Source organism: Melanotaenia boesemani, chromosome 1 (assembly GCF_017639745.1).
Source record: "Melanotaenia boesemani isolate fMelBoe1 chromosome 1, fMelBoe1.pri, whole genome shotgun sequence".
Classification (NCBI taxonomy): Eukaryota; Metazoa; Chordata; class Actinopteri; order Atheriniformes; family Melanotaeniidae; genus Melanotaenia; species Melanotaenia boesemani.
The window spans coordinates 44,486,085-44,506,340 of NC_055682.1; the positions used below are offsets into that span (position 1 = coordinate 44,486,085).

Consider the following 20,256-nt stretch of genomic DNA (forward strand, 5'->3'; position numbering starts at 1 on the left):
AATACTTTTTACACCGCGCCGAACACCACCCTGGAACTACTTTTTACATCGTGCCGAACATCACCCTGGAACTACTTTTAACACCGCGCCGAACACCACCCTGGAACTACTTTTTACACCGTGCCGAACACCACCCTGGAACTACTTTTTACACCGTGCCGAACACCACCCTGGAACTACTTTTTACACCGTGCTGAACACCACCCTGGAACTACTTTTTACACCGTGCCGAACACCACCCTGGAACTACTTTTTACACCACGCTGAACATCACCCTGGAACTACTTTTTACACCGTACCGAACACCACCCTGGAACTACTTTTTACACCGCGCCGAACACCACCCTGGAACTACTTTTTACACCGCGCCGAACACCACCCTGGAACTACTTTTTACACCGTGCGGAACATCACCCTGGAACTACTTTTTACACCGTGCCGAACACCACCCTGGAAATACTTTTTACACCGCGCTGAACACCACCCTGGAACTACTTTTTACATCGTGCCGAACATCACCCTGGAACTACTTTTTACACCTTGCCTCAGATTTACTATCAGCTCATATTTCCCATCACATGGTGAAATGTCCCAGTTTCATCCTCTGAGATATTGTTCATCTTCTAGGAATAAAATGTGGAGGATGACGTTTATAGTATTTTTTTCTGGTTTTGTTTAGTTTAACAGACACCAAACCCTCTGATTTTAAGGTTGCAAACAGATGCGTATTTTTACAACTTTCGTTCTCATGGCGCTGAATGTTTCTTCTCGTTTATTGACACGTGACGACAATCTACTGGCTTATAAGTCTCATATTTCAGATATTTTCCACGGAACTTGAACGCCACATTACTCTCCGATCTCCTTGGGTAGTGACGTCACTGGCAGGTAAAACGGCACACCTGTACGCCTCGCACGCGCACATCGTAGGAACGTGGAGGATCGCGGAATCGTCGCGTGGACCGGATCCGTGGAAGCAGATGAGTTTTCCCGCTGGACAGTGATAAGGAGACGTTCCTGAGCGACCTGCTGCCAGCATGTTCTTCAGAAGGACCGAGGTAACAACACGCTTTTGCTTCAGCCTTTCGCGCGCGCCTCCCGCTGTTGCGTGTTGGACTTAAACCCAACATCCATTTGAAACTTAGAAAAGCAGGTTGTCTGGTTTTCTTTCAGTAAAATGCGGGAGCCAACAATCCAAAGTGTCTTAAACCGAAAGCAGGAAAATGTTCAGAGCCGACAAGGTAAACAAACACAGCAGCGTTCGTTAGGAATGTGGTTCATCACACCCGCCCAGCAGCTCCACTGCTTTCTGTTTGTACTTCTCACATTTACATGCATCATTTTCATGGACAGAAACAAAATAGTCAAGACTGATTCAAATAAATAAATAAATACATTTTAAAACAATAAATCAGACAAGACAAAAGCTGGATCGGTTCCTGCTGCAGTCTCAGAGAACTACTCTGGATTCGGGTCTCAACCGGCCTCTGAGATCAGTTTCTGCTGATTATGGATTCAGTCAGGCCCAGTGATGTTTACACTCATAATGGAGGTCATTTTTCTTAATTCAGATTCAAGTTGACAGTCAGCTGGATTCAGGTCTTACAGTCAGCTGGATTCAGGTCTGGACTTCAGCTGGGTTTAGGTCTGACAGTTAGGTGGATTCAGGTCTGACAGTGAGCTGGGTTCAGGTCTGACAGTAGGCCGGGTTTAGGTCTTACACTTAGGTGGATTGTGGTCTGGACTTATGTTGGATTCAGGTCTGGACTTCATCTGGGTTCAGGTCTGATCGTCAGCTGGATTCAGGTCTGACAGTAGGCTGGGTTCAGGTCTGGACCTTAGCTTGATTTAGGACTGACAGTGAGCTGGATTCAGGTCTGACAGTCAGTTGGATTCAGGTCTGGAATTTGGCTGGGTTCAGGTCTGACAGTTAGATGGATTGTGGTCTGGACTTTAGGTGGATTCAGGTCTGACAGTAGGCTGGGTTCAGGTCTGGACTTTAGGTGGGTTCAGGTCTGACAGTAGGCTGGGTTCAGGTTTGACAGTAGGCTGGGTTCAGGTCTGGACTTTAGGTGGATTCAGGTCTGACAGTAGGCTGGGTTCAGGTCTGGACTTTAGGTGGGTTCAGGTCTGACAGTAGGCTGGGTTCAGGTCTGGACTTTAGGTAGGTTCAGGTCTGACAGTAGGCTGGGTTCAGGTCTGGACTTTAGGTGGGTTCAGGTCTGACAGTAGGCTGGGTTCAGGTCTGGACTTTAGGTGGGTTCAGGTCTGACAGTAGGTCGGTAATCTGCTGGACTGCCCTTCATCCTAGTTTCAAATCTCTGGAGACTGATAGAAGTTTTCCTCCAAGTTTCGCTCCGTCCATCACTCCTTCAACTCTGACCCGTTTCCCAGTCCCTAACGACTTCAAACACCCCACGTCATGATGCTGCCACCACCATGCTTCACTGTGGTGCTGATGAAAGGTGTTTTGTTCCACACATGGTGTTTTCAATCGTGGCCAAACATGTCTGTGCAGAGGACCATGTTCCAGATGTTTGGGGTGTCTCTTTTTCTGCAGACTCTTCTTTAAAGTCCAGCTCATAGCTGTCCTGTGGACAGGTCTCTGCTGTGGATCTTCGGCTCTGGTCTCTGATTTACGTCCACTTCATGTGGATGGTCCTTTCAGCCAGCATATTCTTTCTTTTACTGGATCTCTTTTTTATGCCCCAACTCTGGGTTATTCTTCTCAACAACTTTGTCTCTGATTTGTTTGGGGAACTTCTTCGTCTTCATGGTCTCTGGCTTTTTGGTGTTTCACACTCACCAGGGGGAGAATCTTTTGAATTATTTCCCTCTGGGAGGTCAGCAGCAGGCTGTCCACGAACCCTGGCTGTTTGTTCCAGTACCAGTCAGTGTTTCTGTTCCTCACATACCAGGATGGCTCTTCAGACCCATCCCAGACCTGTAGCCATGAGCTGCTGTGCAACTTATAAAGGAGGGATTAGTACTTTAGTTGTTGCTGCTGTGAGGCTGTAAAGTGAGGGTCACACCCATGATGAATATTCACTGCAGTATCTGCTCTCCCAGAGTAGAAACTGGGCTTATCTCTGCCCTGTGAAGAGCATGAAGGCAGTAAAACTGGGTTTCACATGGCACAGGAAAAACAAGAAAACTCCAACATGGAGGACTGAATGCCGGGCAGGTCTGGACCTGCTGCATGTCTGTCAGACTGCTCCGTTTCCATGTGCGATTATTATCATTTTAAACACGAGTTTAAGGTCCATACGGGAGGAAATAGTGATGTTTATGGGATGTCACAAAGTTAAACAAATACTGTTTATCATTTAGCTGAAATTCCAGGTCCAAAACACACAGTGTCACACCTGAATGGACTAAAGTTTTATTCACCACGAATTAACTTTCTGCGAATAAACAAGAACTCTGTTCAGCTTTCTGGAGGATTTACACACTGATTTTCTCTTCTGAATGTTTTTAAATGTAGCTAAAAACCCTCATTATGAGTCTGAAGTTTTTTTTTCTCTGTGTAAAAGGACAACGTTGAGCTGTGTGACAGGCAGACCGACGCCCTCAACACTGAGTCTCTACTTCCTTCAGCGGTAAGGATTGCTCGCTCTCCTCATCACAACTTTTCCTAACTAGCCAGATAAGAGCTGCCGGAGCTCATCAGCGACAGGCAAACAGAGCTCACTTCTGCCCCTGTTCCAGATAAAAAAGCACCTGAAACTTATTTGCTTGACGTATCTTGATTAAATGTGAAAATTGAGCTGGAGCTCAGGGGTTTTTCTCTCCTTCCTGGCAGATTGTCTGGTTACTCCAGCTTTTCTGGGTGACAACACCCACAAAAATCCTGAACCTGCAGCTCTGGACAGAACCCAGGTGCAATGTCAGCTAACAGGATCCAACATGTAGTTAGAAAAAAAAAAAAAAAAAAAAAAAAAAGAAGGTGTGTTGGACCTGCAGGTCTTTGAGGTTTGGAAGGTGTTGGATTGATGAAAATGTGGCCGGGGTTTCTACTGTCAACTGGAGCAAACTGGCTGCTCATTGGCTGATAACAGATCACATCTGCAGTCACTCAGAGTGACGGTGGATTTTCTTTTAACCCCAAAGGGGTTGAGGTCTGCTAACAGACTGCAGGTTCACCTGTAAGTACATGATGAGGCAGATGCAACATTTCTAAGCCTGCTAGTTGCCATGGTAGCTGGTTTGCTCTGGACCAGAAAAGCAGCTCATTATCAGCATTTATGATTTTTCAAATTATCTTGTTCATTCAGAAAGTTTTTTCAAGTAAAGGCAACACACTTCCATAGCTAGAACACAGCAGAGCTTCATTAAGATAAAAAAAAAACCGGAACATGAGCTGCCACCCCACGTCCACGGGTCTGTTTGTAGCTGCTCGTTCTAACCAGCTTTACGGGGACTTTAGCCTGGACTTTAACCAGCTTAACTGGGAATTTAGCCTGGACTTTAACCAGCTTAACTGGGACTTTTAGCCTGGACTTTAACCAGCTTAACTGGGACTTTTAGCCTGGACTTTAACCAGCTTAACTTGGACTTTAGCCTGGACTTTAACGAGCTTAACTGGTATTTTATCCTGGACTTTAGCCAGCTTAAATTTGAATATAGCATGGTATTTAACCTGCTAAACTGGGATATTAGCCTGGACTTTAAATGGGTTAAACAGGATTTTAGTCTGGACTTTAACCGGGATAATTGGGATTTCAGCCTGGACTTTAACCAGCTTAACTGGGAATTTAGCCTGGACTTTTAACTGGTTTAACTGGGATTGTAGACTGGAGGTTAAACAGCTTAACTTGGATTTTAGCCTGGACTTTTACCAGCTTAACTAGGACTGTAACTTCATCTTTAACCGGCTTAACTGGGATTTTAGCCTGGACTTTAACCGGGTTAACTGGGATTTTAGCCTGGACTTTAACCAGCTTAACTGGGAATTTAGCCTGGACTTTAACCAGCTTAACTGGGACTTTTAGCCTGGACTTTAACCAGCTTAACTGGGACTTTTAGCCTGGACTTTAACCAGCTTAACTTGGACTTTAGCCTGGACTTTAACCAGCTTAACTGGGAATTTAGCCTGGACTTTTAACTGGTTTAACTGGGATTGTAGACTGGAGGTTAAACAGCTTAACTTGGATTTTAGCCTGGACTTTTACCAGCTTAACTAGGACTGTAACTTCATCTGTAACCGGCTTAACTGGGATTTTAGCCTGGACTTTAACCGGGTTAACTGGGATTTTAGCCTGGACTTTAACCAGCTTAACTGGGAATTTAGCCTGGACTTTAACCAGCTTAACTGGGACTTTTAGCCTGGACTTTAACCAGCTTAACTGGGACTTTTAGCCTGGACTTTAACCAGCTTAACTTGGACTTTAGCCTGGACTTTAACCAGCTTAACTGGGAATTTAGCCTGGACTTTTAACTGGTTTAACTGGGATTGTAGACTGGAGGTTAAACAGCTTAACTTGGATTTTAGCCTGGACTTTTACCAGCTTAACTAGGACTGTAACTTCATCTGTAACCGGCTTAACTGGGATTTTAGCCTGGACTTTAACCGGGTTAACTTGGATTTTAGCCTGGACTTTTACCAGCTTAACTAGGACTGTAACTTCATCTGTAACCGGCTTAACTGGGATTTTAGCCTGGACTTTAACCGGGTTAACTGGGATTTTAGCCTGGACTTTAACCAGCTTAATTGGGATTTTAGCCTGGACTTTAACCAGCTTAACTGGGACTTTAGCCTGGACTTTAACCAGCTTAACTGGGACTTTTAGCCTGGACTTTAACCAGCTTATCTGGGATTGTAGACTGGACTTTAACCGGGTTAACTGGGATTTTAGCCTGGACTTTAACCCGCTTAACTGGGATTTTAGCCTGGACTTTAACCAGCTTAACTAGGACTGTAACTTCATCTGTAACCGGCATAACTGGGACTTTTAGCCTGGACTTTAACCAGCTTATCTGGGATTGTAGACTGGACTTTAACCGGGTTAACTGGGATTTTAGCCTGGACTTTAACCCGCTTAACTGGGATTTTAGCCTGGACTTTAACCAGCTTAACTAGGACTGTAACTTCATCTGTAACCGGCATAACTGGGATTTTAGCCTGGACTTTAACCGGCTTATCTGGGATTGTAGACTGGACTTTAACCGGGTTAACTGGGATTTTAGCCTGGACTTTAACCAGCTTAACTAGGACTGTAACTTCATCTGTAACCGGCTTAACTGGGATTTTAGCCTGGACTTTAACCGGCTTAACTGGGATTTTAGCCTAGACTTTAACCAGCTTAACTGGGACTTTAGCCTGGACTTTAACCAGCTTAACTAGGACTGTAACTTCATCTGTAACCAGCTTAACTGGGATTTTAGCCTGGACTTTAACCGGGTTAACTGGGATTTTAGCCTGGACTTTAACCGGCTTAATTGGGATTTTAGCCTGGACTTTAACCGGCTTATCTGGGATTGTAGACTGGACTTTAACCGGTTTAACTGGGATTTTAGCCTGGACTTTAACCAGCTTAACTAGGACTGTAACTTCATCTGTAACCGGCTTAACTGGGATTTTAGCCTGGACTTTAACCGGGTTAACTGGTATTTTAGCCTGGACTTTAATCGGCTTAACTGGGATTGTAGACTGGACTTTAACCGGGTTAACTGGGATTTTAGCCTGGACTTTAACCGGCTTAACTGGGATTTTAGCCTGGACTTTAACCGGCTTATTTGGGATTTTAGCCTGGACTTTAACCGGCTTATTTGGGATTGTAGACTGGACTTTAACCGGTTTAACTGGGATTGTAGACTGGACTTTAACCGGGTTAACTGGGATTTTAGCCTGGACTTTAACCGGCTTAACTGGGATTTTAGCCTGAAGGCTGAAAAAAAAGAAGGTGTGTTGGACCTGCAGGTCTTTGAGGTTTGGAAGGTGTTGGATTGATGAAAATGTGGCCGGGGTTTCTACTGTCAACTGGAGCAAACTGGCTGCTCATTGGCTGATAACAGATCACATCTGCAGTCACTCAGAGTGACGGTGGATTTTCTTTTAACCCCAAAGGGGTTGAGGTCTGCTAACAGACTGCAGGTTCACCTGTAAGTACATGATGAGGCAGATGCAACATTTCTAAGCCTGCTAGTTGCCATGGTAGCTGGTTTGCTCTGGACCAGAAAAGCAGCTCATTATCAGCATTTATGATTTTTCAAATTATCTTGTTCATTCAGAAAGTTTTTTCAAGTAAAGGCAACACACTTCCATAGCTAGAACACAGCAGAGCTTCATTAAGATAAAAAAAAAACCGGAACATGAGCTGCCACCCCACGTCCACGGGTCTGTTTGTAGCTGCTCGTTCTAACCAGCTTATCTGGGACTGTAGACTGGACTTTAACCGGTTTAACTGGGATTTTAGCCTGGACTTTAATCAGCTTATCTGGGATTGTAGACTGGACTTTAACCGGGTTAACTGGGATTTTAGCCTGGACTTTAACCAGCTTATCTGGGATTGTAGACTGGACTTTAACCGGGTTAACTGGGATTTTAGCCTGGACTTTAACTGGCTTAACTGGGATTTTAGCCTGGACTTTAACCGGCTTATCTGGGATTGTAGACTGGACTTTAACCAGCTTAACTAGGACTGTAACTTCATCTGTAACCGGCTTAACTGGGATTTTAGCCTGGACTTTTTTGTCTGGTCTTTTTGTGACCTGTTTGGACGGCTGGTGCTGGCTGATGCTGGTTTCAGCCGTTGTTGATACGTAATGTAGATGTGGGTGAGCTAGAAATAATTTGTCTGTTTGGGACAGACTTGTCAAGACAAGTTCTTTTGACACATCTGAAAGACAGTGGTCAAACTCTTTCCATCTCGTTTACCTTTTGTGTCTAATTTACTGAATAGCCCATCCAGAGGACATATGATTACATACTGGTGTCCAGCACAGAGGATGAAGACATGGATCAGAAGGCCCTTAAACGGACCGCCTTCCTTAAGGAGCTGGAAAATAAAAAGATCACAGTCACAGTGAGTTTCCTGAAAGAAGTGCAGCACACGGTGAATCCAGGCAGGAATGAAAGCTAATACATTGAATGTGTGTTTGTTACCTGAAAGACGATCATCCATGATGACAAACTATTCTTCGGTCTGCTGGCACCCAACGAGATGTTTGAAGACTACCAGTACCTGCTCAAAGTTTCTGATTCCTGTAACTGGAGTGGAGATGTCACCCATGCTAACAGGTAACACACCTGTACACACCTACCCACACAAAGGTAACCCTGAAGGACCTGGAAGCTCCACAGCAGAAACTGTCCAAAGGACCACTATAATGACATGAGAAATGCTGCCCCAGCTGATGATTGAACCAAGATGTTGCATCCTCTGATGCTGGACAGTCTCAGCTTTTTCCTGAAGTAAAGTCTGCTCTGTTCTTTCTTCTACTGCCATCACCCCTACACTTAATCCTGGTCAGGATCCCAATAATCTCAACAAGCTCCAATCCCATCTATCCCATAACAATCTGTATGGACACTCCATAGCACCGAATCCGCATAGCTTAAAGTCACTAATGACCTCCTCCTGGCAGCTGATTCCGGTCTATCTATTCTCATCCTCCTTGTTCTGAGTGTGGCCTTCGACGCCATTTCACACTCGGCATCACCCACACCCCCTCAACTGGTTCAAATCCTACCTCTCCGGCCGCACTTAGTTCATCCAGTTAAAAACATTTACTTCCCAGTCAGTCCCAGTCACCACTGGTGTGCCCCAGGTGCCCCAGCTGTTGATCATCTACCTCCTCCCCCTCGGTTATATTTTTAGAAAACACCACATACATTTTCATTGCCTACTATGTTATTAGTAGGCACCAAATCCACTCTCTCCAAATCTGACAGTTTCTCCATTCCCATTGATGATTCTTCCATTTCCCCCTCCCTTCAGGTAAAGAGTCTGGGTGTCATCCTCGACAGCACTCTGTCTTTCACATCACATATCAATAATATAACCCGATCAGCATATTTTCACCTTCGCAATATCAACCGCCTCCGCCCCTCCCTCACCCCTCACACCGCCGTCATACTCGTTCACAGTCTTGCCACCTCCCGTCTCGACTACTGTAACTCCCTTCTGTTCGGTCTTCCCCAAAAAACACTTCATAGACTTCAACTGGTTCAGAATGCAGCAGCCCGGGTCATCACAAGAACAGCCTCCACCCATCACATCACCCCTGTCCTGCAGCAGCTCCACCGGCTCCCCGTCACCTATCGCATCCACAACAAAATCCTGCTGTTCACCTACAAGGCCATCCATCACCTCGCTCCTCCCTACCTTTCCGATCTCCTCCATATCTCCATACCAGTCCGTTCCCTCAGATCCTCCTCCTCCATCCACCTCACCGTCCCCCGCCCGCCTTGTTACCATGGGGAGCAGAGCTTTCAGCTGCTCTGCTCCTCATCTCTGGAACTCCCTCCCCCCAGACCTCCGTAACTCTGATTCAATACAACTGTTCAAATCCAAACTCAAAACACATCTCTTTAAACTGGCATACTCACTGTAATATTTCACACTGCTTTTATTATTGTTTTATGTATCCGTTAATTTATGAGTGTATTTATTGATTTGTTTTACTCTTGTGTTTTATCCTGTAAGGTGACCTTGAGTGTCAAGAAATGCGCCAACAAATAAAATGTATTATTATTATTATCATTATTATTATTATTATTATTATTATTATTATTATTATTATTAGATGCTTCTGTGGTGCATTATCATTCCAGTTTATTGTCCAGCTAAATTCTGAGTTACTTATATTCCTCCAATACCTCCACCTCTTTTCACATAACAGAGCACATGAGAAACCAAAGAACATGGTCATCAAAGTGCTGCCTGATTGGTCCAGATGAGAGTGGGCTCTATGCAGCAGGTAGAGGATGGCACTTTAAACCCCAAGAACATTACGATAAGCAAACTGCAATGGGTCCTGAAAGTTGTTCACCTGCTTATTGAGGTGACATGTTAGGACAACTGGTCTGTAGTCATCGGGTTTAGATGGTTGGTATGTTTTAGGTCCTGGAACAAGGCAGGATGTTTTCCACAGCACAAGAACTCAGCACAAGAGAACATCTCATGGGCTAGAGGTGGAGGAAGAGGACTTCGCAGACAGACGGGCTAGAGGTGGAGGAAGAGGACGTCTCAGACGGACGGGCTAGAGGTGGAGGAAGAGGACGTCGCAGACAGACGGGCTAGAGGTGGAGGAAGAGGACGTCGCAGACAGACGGGCTAGAGGTGGAAGAAGGGGACGTCGCAGACAGACGGGCTAGAGGTGGAGGAAGAGGACATCTCAGACGGGCTAGAGGTGGAGGAAGAGGACGTTGCAGACAGACAGGCTAGAGGTGGAGGTAGAGGATGTCTCAGACAGACGGGCTAGAGGTGGAGTAAGAGGACGTCTCAGACAGACGGGCTAGAGGTGGAGGAAGAGGATGGCGCAGGCAGACGGGCTAGAGGTAGAGGAAGAGGACATCGCAGACAGACGGGCTAGAGGTGGAGGAAGAGGACGTCGCAGACAGACGGGCTAGAGGTGGAGGTAGAGGACGTCGCAGACAGACGGGCTAGAGGTGGAGGAAGAGGACGTCGCAGACAGACGGGCTAGAGGTGGAGGAAGAGGACGTCTCAGACAGACGGGCTAGAGGTGGAGGAAGAGGACGCCTCAGACAGACGGGCTAGAGGTAGAGGAAGAGGACGTCGCAGACAGACGGGCTAGAGGTGGAGGAAGAGGACGTCGCAGACAGACGGGCTAGAGGTGGAGGAAGAGGACGTCGCAGACAGACGGGCTAGAGGTGGAGGAAGAGGACGTCTCAGACAGACGGGCTAGAGGTGGAGGAAGAGGACGCCTCAGACAGACGGGCTAGAGGTGGAGGAAGAGGACGGCGCAGACAGACGGGCTAGAGGTGGAGGAAGAGGACGTCGCAGACAGACGGGCTAGAGGTGGAGGAAGAGGACGCCTCAGACAGACGGGCTAGAGGTGGAGGAAGAGGACGTCGCAGACAGACGGGCTAGAGGTGGAGGAAGAGGACGTCGCAGACAGACGGGCTAGAGGTGGAGGAAGAGGACGCCTCAGACAGACAGCTAGAGGTGGAGGAAGAGGACGCCTCAGACAGACGGGCTAGAGGTGGAGGAAGAGGACGTCGCAGACAGACGGACTAGAGGTGGAGGAAGAGGACGTCGCAGACAGACGGGCTAGAGGTGGAGGAAGAGGACGTCTCAGACAGATGGGCTAGAGGTGGAGGAAGAGGACGTCTCAGACAGACGGGCTAGAGGTGGAGGAAGAGGACGTTGCAGACAGACGTTAACAGCCCTGTTTCCTTAGTTACTGTGGCTGTCCAAACCTGCACATACCTACCCACATGCATGCCTAACTTCCGGATGGTCCAGGTGGATGGGGATCTTAATTGTTGGTGGATGGAGGTCTGGATGGATGATGGCTGGAGGTCAGGATGGGCCAGGTAGATGGATGTCTGGATGTCCACCATGTTCCTGCCGTGGTCTAAACGAAGGAAGCGTTCCTTCTGCAGCAAAGACGACGCTACATCTCGTGATGCAGGAACACTAGCAGGCTCTCTTTAGAGGCTCCCTTTAGACCTCCAGGAGGCTGCTTGAGGTCTAAAGGGAGAAAAACCCATGGTGGACCACCATCATCTCCTGATCTCATCCCAACTGAGAACCTGTGGAACATCCTTAAACGGAAGAGCTATGAGCATGGGGGGTGGAAGCCCTCCAAACAGAAACCCATGGAGGAGATTCTGGTCTCCTCAATGAGGTCCAGACAGAAACTATCCATGGACTTCCAGGTTCAGTGATGAGAGAGATGTTAAGGTCTCCATGGTAACAGGGAACTTGATCTGGAATCATGGTTTTTATTTGTTTTTGTTAAATGATCTACGTAATAGAATAAAATACAACAGTTGTACCAGTTTTACATGCATAATTCTGTCCAACCTGTTGTACAGATTAACCTGGAACAGTTATGGGGGGCCGTGGGCCCCCCTGCTATCTGAGCAGGTGCATCCATATCAGCAGTCATTTTATTAATGACCATCAAGTTAAAAAAGAGGTGCTCAGCTTACTTTGTGTAATTTTCTTTCATTTTCTGTGCACATGTAGGACGTGCACATTCAATTCAGCATGATGCGTTCACGGTGAGTAAGAACAGCCTTCAAATCCGCTTGAAAGGGCTGCCATCATTTGACTGAATGAATGAAACTTTATTGTCATTGCAACAGGTGCAACGAAATTTTTTTCCCAGTACAAACCCGTCCAAACAGGATCAGGCAGACTGAGGCAGCCGCCGCCGTGCAGCGCGCCGCTTGTTATTAATGAAATACAACGGTTGTACCAGTGGTTTGTTCCATTCAAAATTCACGGAAAATATGAATGCTGAAGCTACACGGATAAATAAACCTGATTTTCACGCCAAGTTTTCTTCACTGAATTCCTAGAAACACCCAGCCCTGCTCGTGCACGTCTGATGTAGACAAGAACAGTTTTACAAGAGTCAGTTACCAGTCAGTAAAACTGGAATCAGGACCAGAAAAAATCTGATGAAATGAAGAAGAAAGTTGGAGAAGCAATCAGCTGGTAGAAGGAAAACTAACACATGAGCTCAGACAAAGTGGTGGAGTTGGAGTTGGTGGTGGATGTCTCCTGAGACAGCTGGAACTTTTCTGTCTTCAGTCCTTAAAAAAACCTTCAGGAACAAATTCTGAAGGTCCTGGGTGAGGACGTCTCCTCCTTCAGGTCCTGGATTAGATGTAAACTTGCTCTTTCTCTGCTGGGAAAGACGAAGGAGGACATCTGTGACCTTCGGAGGACATCTGTGACCTTCAGAGGACAACATGGAACACTTTCCATGTTGTCCTCTGAAGGCTGCTTAAGGGCTTGTCCTCACACCAGACTTTTTTGCCATGGTAACTTTTATTTTAATGTTCTTCCAGGATTCGGATTATTCATTCCGTCCTCCATCAGACCTGCATCAACACAGGAGGTGAGTAGGGTTAGTTCCATGTAACGATGGATGACATGTGGCAAACATTTCAGAAGAAGCTATGAGAAATTAAAATGACTTTTTTCCATTTTTTTATTACCCAAAGAAAGCAGGTGTACATCAACACATCATACACAAGACAACAAGAATGTCATTTCACTCCCATCCTCTTACGCTCATTCAACGTGTTGTGGGTAGTAACAAAACAGAAAAGCAAAAGTAGAAAACACCTGCATATCTTATGGTTCCTGTCCCAACCAACACTCAAGTAAATCACTTCACGCTGGAAATTCAGTTAATCTGTACGTAGCCAAACCTAAACAATAATTAAATCATAGTTCTAGCTACACCGAGTGCCCCCTTCCTGGCCTTAAGGACAACCTGACCTGCTCCATTTGTTCTGGCCACAGAGAGCTTCAAAGATAACTCCTCTAGTAGTGAATATAACCACTGATGTATTGAAAGTGTGTGAGGTGGTTGCCATCCAGCAGCCAACATCTTCTTAGCCAGAACACATGATGTAAACCATAAAATTTTTTGCATAAGATTAAGGTTCTGCCCTGAATCATCATTCAAGAGCATAAAGTTTGGAGAGCAGATGAGTTCTCATCCAAATGCTTCAGAGACGATTTATTTGTTCCCAGAAATCTTTAACTGATGGACATTCCCGCATAGTGTGGAAAAAAGCTTGTTTGATTCAAATTACATATGTTTGGTGAGGGGGATAACGTAATCATAAAACATTGCTTTGGTGTTTAATAAGTACGATAAAGGAAGTTCAAATTAATTTATGAAGCTTTGTGAAGTAAGAGAGACATTCCTCCAGACTCTTGACCAGTCTACAGATGTTTCAGAGCAGTCTTTATTCCACACTTTGGTTATCGCTAGCAGGGTCTGTATAAGTTTCAAAAGAGTGTTATAAGTTGTAGAAACATGCCGAGAAATGAAAATTACTGGGGAAACAGGAGTCAACAAACACAACGTCATCATAGAGACATGCTGTGTTTTCTTTCAACAGAGAACCTGGAGGAGCTGCTGCTGAAGGATGTGTTTGAAAGCATGTTCTGCCTCCATGAGGTGAGTAGATCCTTAACCCTTACCTGCAGTAATGGATGGATGGATGGATGGATGGATAGATGGATAAAGATAAAAACAAAATAAGGCAGCAAAACAAGCAGAAATTTATAAACCAGATAATAAACCAAATGAACGGAGAAACAGAAAAAGAGGAAACAAGTTTAAATGAGAAAAGCAACTAGAACGTAACAGTAGAATAAAAGTGGAGGATAGAAGCAGGTGAAGCCTGGTGTCTGAGCAGAGCGGACTTATTGATCAGTGGTGGACAGGGTTCCTGTATCGGAGCGTCTCAGTCTGGTGGAGAAGGAGCTCCGCTGGCAGTTCCAGCCTTCTTTCTAAGGTTGTTCAGGCTGCTGCTGCTGCTGCTCCAATGCTGCTTCCCCAACACACAGCGGCAAAGAGAAGCTCACTGGAGATGACAGACTGATAAAAGATCTCCAACACTGAAAGATCTGAGCATCTCTAGAAGTAGAGCCTGCTCATCCCCTTCTGGTACACAGCATCTGTGCTGGATCTCCAGCCAGTCTGTGGTCCATGGTCCCTCCCATGTACTTCTAGGTTTCAACAACCTCCACCTCCTGCCCCATGATCTTCAGTGAAGGCAGAGTCCTCCTCCTCCAGAGGTCTATCACCATCTCTCTGGTCTGGGTGACATCCAGATGCAGGTGGTTCCTACCAGTCCAGTCTACAAATCGGTCCACCAGCACTCTGTCCTCCTCCTCCTCCTCCCTCTCCTAGACACCCAACAACAGCTGAGTCATCAGAGACTTTATGAAGGCGGCAGGACTCAGTGTTGGACTGAGAATCAGTGGTGTAGAAGGTGGAGAGAAGCCAGCACAGTCCCCTGAGGACCACCACATCAGACAGGACGCTGCCCCAGACGGACTAACTGTGGCCTGTCAGGTAGTCAGTAATCCAGGAGACCATGGAGTGGTGAACCCCCATCCCCCGCAGCTTCTCCCCCAGCAGGGTTCAACATAAATCAAGGCATCTAAGGCCATCAATTACAACAAAAGAAACATAATTAACTCAAGGTGTCCTCAATCGAGGTAAACAATAAACTAAATTAATAAACACAAACTCAAAAGATTCCTATAAACCAAAATACTGCTCTAACAATTAATCAAACTGGAGCTATGTTTAATCTATAATTAATATACCGTTAATTCAACAACAAAAGATGTCTGCTAAACCCAAAATACACAAATTAAAGAGAGAACGAGCGCAGAATCACAATCAAATCAAGTACTCAAATGTCTAACTAAGGGAAGAAGAATGCTCTTACAAACCGCTAAGCGTCAACCAACCAACCACTACTACTACTGCAAGTCCCAAACTGGCGAACTGTGGGCCTGAAGGAACACAGCTGCCCTGATCACCGTCACCGCCTCCCTTTTAAGGACCGGTACTCCCGCTGGTTGGTCGCCGAGGAGGAAGCAGTGTGTCGGTGCTGTCCTGTAAGATGAGTGGGGCGGGGCTCCCCTGAGCAGGTGGAACCGAGGACATCCAATCACCATACAGGAGGGAACGAAGGAGGTCTCGCAGGCCAGGAGCAGGGTTGCAGGATATGCAGCAGACATTCACATACACGTCCAGGCCAGAGGCCAGGGAACGTGACACATCCTGAACACTCACATGGGGCTGGTAGGCAGCCTGCAGAGGGTCCAGCAGATCCTCCACCTGCATTGGCCAAGACCAGCCTTTCCAGCACCTTCATCACATGTCATGTGAGGGCCACTGGATAGTGGTCATTGAGGTTGGATGGTCTGGACTTCTTGGGGACAGGAACATAAATATGTACAAATCAATGAAAACAAACAAACTTATCTCCACATGGCAGCAGCAGTGCTCATTAAATAACTAATTTAACTATTTAATGGTTAATGGGGGATGAAAACAAAGTAATGCATTCACCCAAACCATCCAGGAAAGTCCTCAGACCACCGAGGAAGCTGCAAAGGTCTGATCAGTAAGAATTAGACAGAAAACCAGTAACTAAAGGATAAAGAGCCAAAGAGGTACCAAAATGTTTGGACACATGATAAAATGTCAATAAAAACACAATTCAGTGATTTAAGAACCTCATCCGGTCATATTTTTCCTACTAGAAGATAAACGTGTACAAGTTACTTTTCCAGCCTTTTGTTGCTCCTGTTCCACTTTTTTCCAGACGTGTTGCTGTGTCAGATTCACGCTCAGCTCATCAAGGTTAAAGCACTGCTGATGGTAGAGGAACAGCTGGTTTTCTCTGTACCTGATGTGTTGAATTTTCTCATGATTCTCAGAAAAATGAGCAGAAGAAGCTGCAGAAGAATTGGGCTCGATGGACGGCCCTTTTTACAAGACAACCATTCAGCGACGTGAAGTGAGTTCCGAACCCTCTCTGTTTGGAATTGCATTGTTTTTATCTTAACCAAAACATTTTATGACCATGATGCTACTGGAGGATACGTCTGCTTAGAATCTGGTCAACTGTAGTCTCAGGGGTTGGTGGTTGGTGTAAAACAGTGGTTCCCAACCTGGTGTCCGGGACCCTTCAAGGGGGTCCCCCAAAGAGTACAGGAGGTTCCTGAGGCTTTGAACATTAGAGCCATTATGATTAATTTCCACAAATCGTCCCTATTTTAATAAATAAAAGTAAGCTGTATATTGTTCATTTAACTTTGGTTTTATCAAAGGACAGGACTCAACCAGAACACATGATTTATGGGAAAAATCTCACTTTTGAAAGACTAAAACCAACATGGTTCCACCACAGGGTGGAGCAGAGGGTCCGTGGCATTTTAGTATATGCATGAAGGGGGTCCCCGAGGATAAAAGGTTGGGAGCCACTGGTGTAGAAGATCACATGGTGATGGTGTAAAGCTAATTTTCATGTGATGTGAGGGACTCATGAAATGAGAAGCTGATCCATAACCACTCACAGCAAGAGAGAAAATCAGCTGATCCCCGATGGGTGTGGAACGCTGTCACCAGTAATAGACTGGGTGTTAACTCATCTTGCACTTACCAGCCAATTCTCCAGCAGGCTTTAACACAAAGCTGCTTTCAAACTGCAGGCTAAGTTTATGCTTTGGCCAAAAGATGTAGTCAACAGTCATCAAATGGGAGGCGTAACAGTCTGAAGTTTTGTAGTAACCGTCTTGTCAATAAAGATATTTCAGCTTTATCGTGAGAACCTCAGTCACAGTGCAGCTTTCCACCACTTGATGTTGGTAATTTGTCAGTTATTTGTTCAACAAACTCCAATAAGCAGAAGAAGACTCAGCCCAGCAAAGCAAAGCAAAGCCCAGAGGTGTGTATGGAGTGTAAGGTAACGCTAGCTAACGCTATCCATCGCTGGAACAGCATCTGGCAACCAAACAGCTCGTAGGAAAGCTGCTAGACGTTTTAACAAAAAACATAAACAAAATGGGCTAAAGATGCAGAAAACATCTGTCATGTCAGGCAACTTAAAATAATTAGAAAAAAAGATAATTAAAGTAAGTGTTTTGTGTTTAAACTTATTTACAGTTTATTTTATTTGAAGCCTTTATTTTGAATACATTTTTATCCCTGCATCATTTTATTGATTTCCATCTTTCTGTGTTTAGAAGCCTGACTTTGTTCCATGAATTTTCCTACTGGGCGTCTTGCTGTGCAGTTTCATGAACAGCTGATATATAAATGTCTTTGTGATGATCTCATTGTATCATGTCATATTTTTGTGCATAAGTGGATTTGGTTTAGTTATTGAATATAAATAAAACCAAAAGTGAGATAAGTCAAACCAAAACAGTGTTAATATGAGAATGGCTCCTGGACCACTTTGTACTGGACAAGTTGGGCCCCATCCCTCCATCCATCCATCCGTCCGTCCATCCATCCATCTGTCCGTCCATCCATTTGTCCGTCCATCCATCCTTCCATCCGTCTGTCCGTCCATCCGTCCGTCCGTCCATCCATCCATCCATCCGTCTGTCCGTCCATCCGTCCGTCCGTCCATCCGTCCATCCGTCCATCCATCCGTCCGTTCGTCCTTCTGTCTATCCATCCATCCTTCCATTCATTCATTTTCTGCCGCTTATCCGGAGTCGGGTCGGGGGGGCAGCTGCCTAAGCAGGGAAACCCAGACCTCCCTCTCCCCGGCCACATTCACCAGTTCATCCAGCGGGATCCCAAGATGTTCCCAGGCCAGCCGAGAGATGTAGTTGGGGCCCCAGTGTAAAAAAAAAACAGGTTAAGAACCCCTGGTCTAGACAAGGTGATTAGTCCTACAGAGGAACTAAATGTGGACCATATTAAATAAATCATTTTCATCATGAACGTTTAGAGTAATTACTAAACCAGAAATATTTACTGATTATATTGTGTCCTGATGTCAGTAGCATTATAATCCAGTCAAATATCATCATTGTGCGTTACTTTAAATAAATCTATGATCAGGATGAGATTTGTGAAAAAACCAGAGGGGGTGTGATACTTTAGATAGTTTTAAGAAATAGGACCACAACAGCAGACCAACAGTATAACAATCTAAAAACGATTGTTTCTCCTGTAGATTTGCTTAACTTGACCACGGCAGCAGGGTCTCTTTTTAAACTAGAACTGAACCCTTGCATTTGCAGAAATATTTGCTCATTATATTGAACTTAAATTTGTGTCAAATGCAAATAAATAAAATTAATATAAAAAAAGTCCCAATATAAATTTAAAATATGGCAAAGCCTACCACAATGTGCTGTCAAAATGTTATTTTTCTTCTGTAGTTAACTGGGTAGCTTATAGGTCGTACAAACACAGTCTGCTCTGATAAAGCATCTTTTTCTGCTTTCCGCTGCGTGGTGTCCCTGCTTCAACCACATGTCCGCAAAGAACATTTGGTCCATTTACAGCGATGAGAAGCAGATTGTTCAGTGTGGACACATTCATTCTGTTTCTGGTAGGAATGCTGCTCATCACACTGAAACCTCGTTCATGCCCGGCTGTGGACGCTGGCAGCGTGGAGGCAGCAGTAGACCTTTCTGCTTGTTCGCTCCTGTGCACCGTGACATTTACAAAAAAAATCTATGAAAACGGCACAATGGAATGCATTCCAAAATGCACTGAGATGCTTCAGGTGAATCACCCAGAGTGCAGCCTGAGGTGAAGTGTGGGGTCAGGTCCCTGCACATGAAGCAGACCAGCCGGGACAAGCGGCTGGAGATCGTCCAGACCGCCCGGGTTTACTTCCTGGACTTCCAGAGGCGATGCAATGACATTTACATGGAGTCTTGTTGATGGCGAGAAGTTTCTGTTCACATAGAGGATGCGCTCGTCTTCATCAGAGGCCAATTCGTCGGAAAAAGAGCTGCGACAGTAGAGATGATGCTGTTATCGTCCATTCTGCACTCAGTGTTGTCAGCCAGGGAGACAGAAAGTCGCACACGAATCTCCTCGGCCTCGCAAAGGCCTCCATCACCTGGCTGAGACACTGAATGATGCCGAATTTTTACTTCCTCCCTCCTCATTGATGTCTGTGTCACGCCCGCCTCTGACTCGCTTGCGCAGCCCAACCAGAGTGAACACGAATCCCGTATATTTCGGTTGTTTATAATTACAACGTAATGGTAAAAATTACTTTGGGTGGGGAGTGGAATAGTTTTGCCCTCAGTGTCCCCACCGAGGGCAAAAATAATTCAGCAGGGGGTAGGATGTAAAAACCAGACGGGGGGATCCCACCATCCCCACTGGCAAATCGCACCCTATATATGATCAAATTGAACTGTGAGAGCATTTACAGATATTTTGTTTAATGTTTTAAATCCACTTTTAACGTAGGTCAGTCCAATGTAGAGACCTGATAAAGGGCCAAACACGGACTCCTCAATGTTGCTGCTGGAATTTCAGGAAAAAATTACAATATGTACAGTTTTTACACATTTTGTTTTTGGGGCGCCACAGTTGAGGTTCACCTAGGGCTCCACATTACCTTCTACCGGCACTGCTACCAGAGTCCTGGACCTTGAAGGTTCTGCGCTGTGTCTTAACGGCTCTTAGGACTGAGCTCTTCTGGAGTTCTCTGATGGGTTTCCTGGGATCTGTTGTAGCCAGTCTCCCAGTTCAGAGGTCAAGTTTGCCAAATGTAATAGCCAAGTGACTGGTGATCAAAAAAGTTCATTT

General features: G+C 45.5%; 1 protein-coding gene across 6 annotated transcripts in view; it reads left to right on the top strand.

Moving 5' to 3' along the window:
• The first annotated feature begins 880 nt into the window (after positions 1-880).
• The window catches only part of ano9b (anoctamin 9b), a 67,030-nt gene continuing 47,654 nt past the window's right edge, over positions 881-20,256 (top strand). For 3 of the 6 annotated variants that reach the window (XR_006009801.1, XR_006009802.1, XM_041981081.1), the window contains exons 1-7: positions 883-1,058; positions 3,534-3,599; positions 7,902-8,024; positions 8,112-8,239; positions 12,989-13,038; positions 14,057-14,115; positions 16,401-16,480. Coding sequence is in view for 4 of the 6 variants with exons in the window: in XM_041981081.1 (XP_041837015.1) it covers positions 1,038-1,058; positions 3,534-3,599; positions 7,902-8,024; positions 8,112-8,239; positions 12,989-13,038; positions 14,057-14,115; positions 16,401-16,480 (527 nt within the window). In the remaining 2 variants the exon portion in view is untranslated. Of the gene's footprint in view, positions 1,059-1,173; positions 1,242-3,533; positions 3,600-7,901; positions 8,025-8,111; positions 8,240-12,988; positions 13,039-14,056; positions 14,116-16,400; positions 16,481-20,256 lie in introns of all 6 variants that reach the window. The other 3 variants (XM_041981062.1, XM_041981071.1, XM_041981053.1) reach the window with 3 other exon arrangements.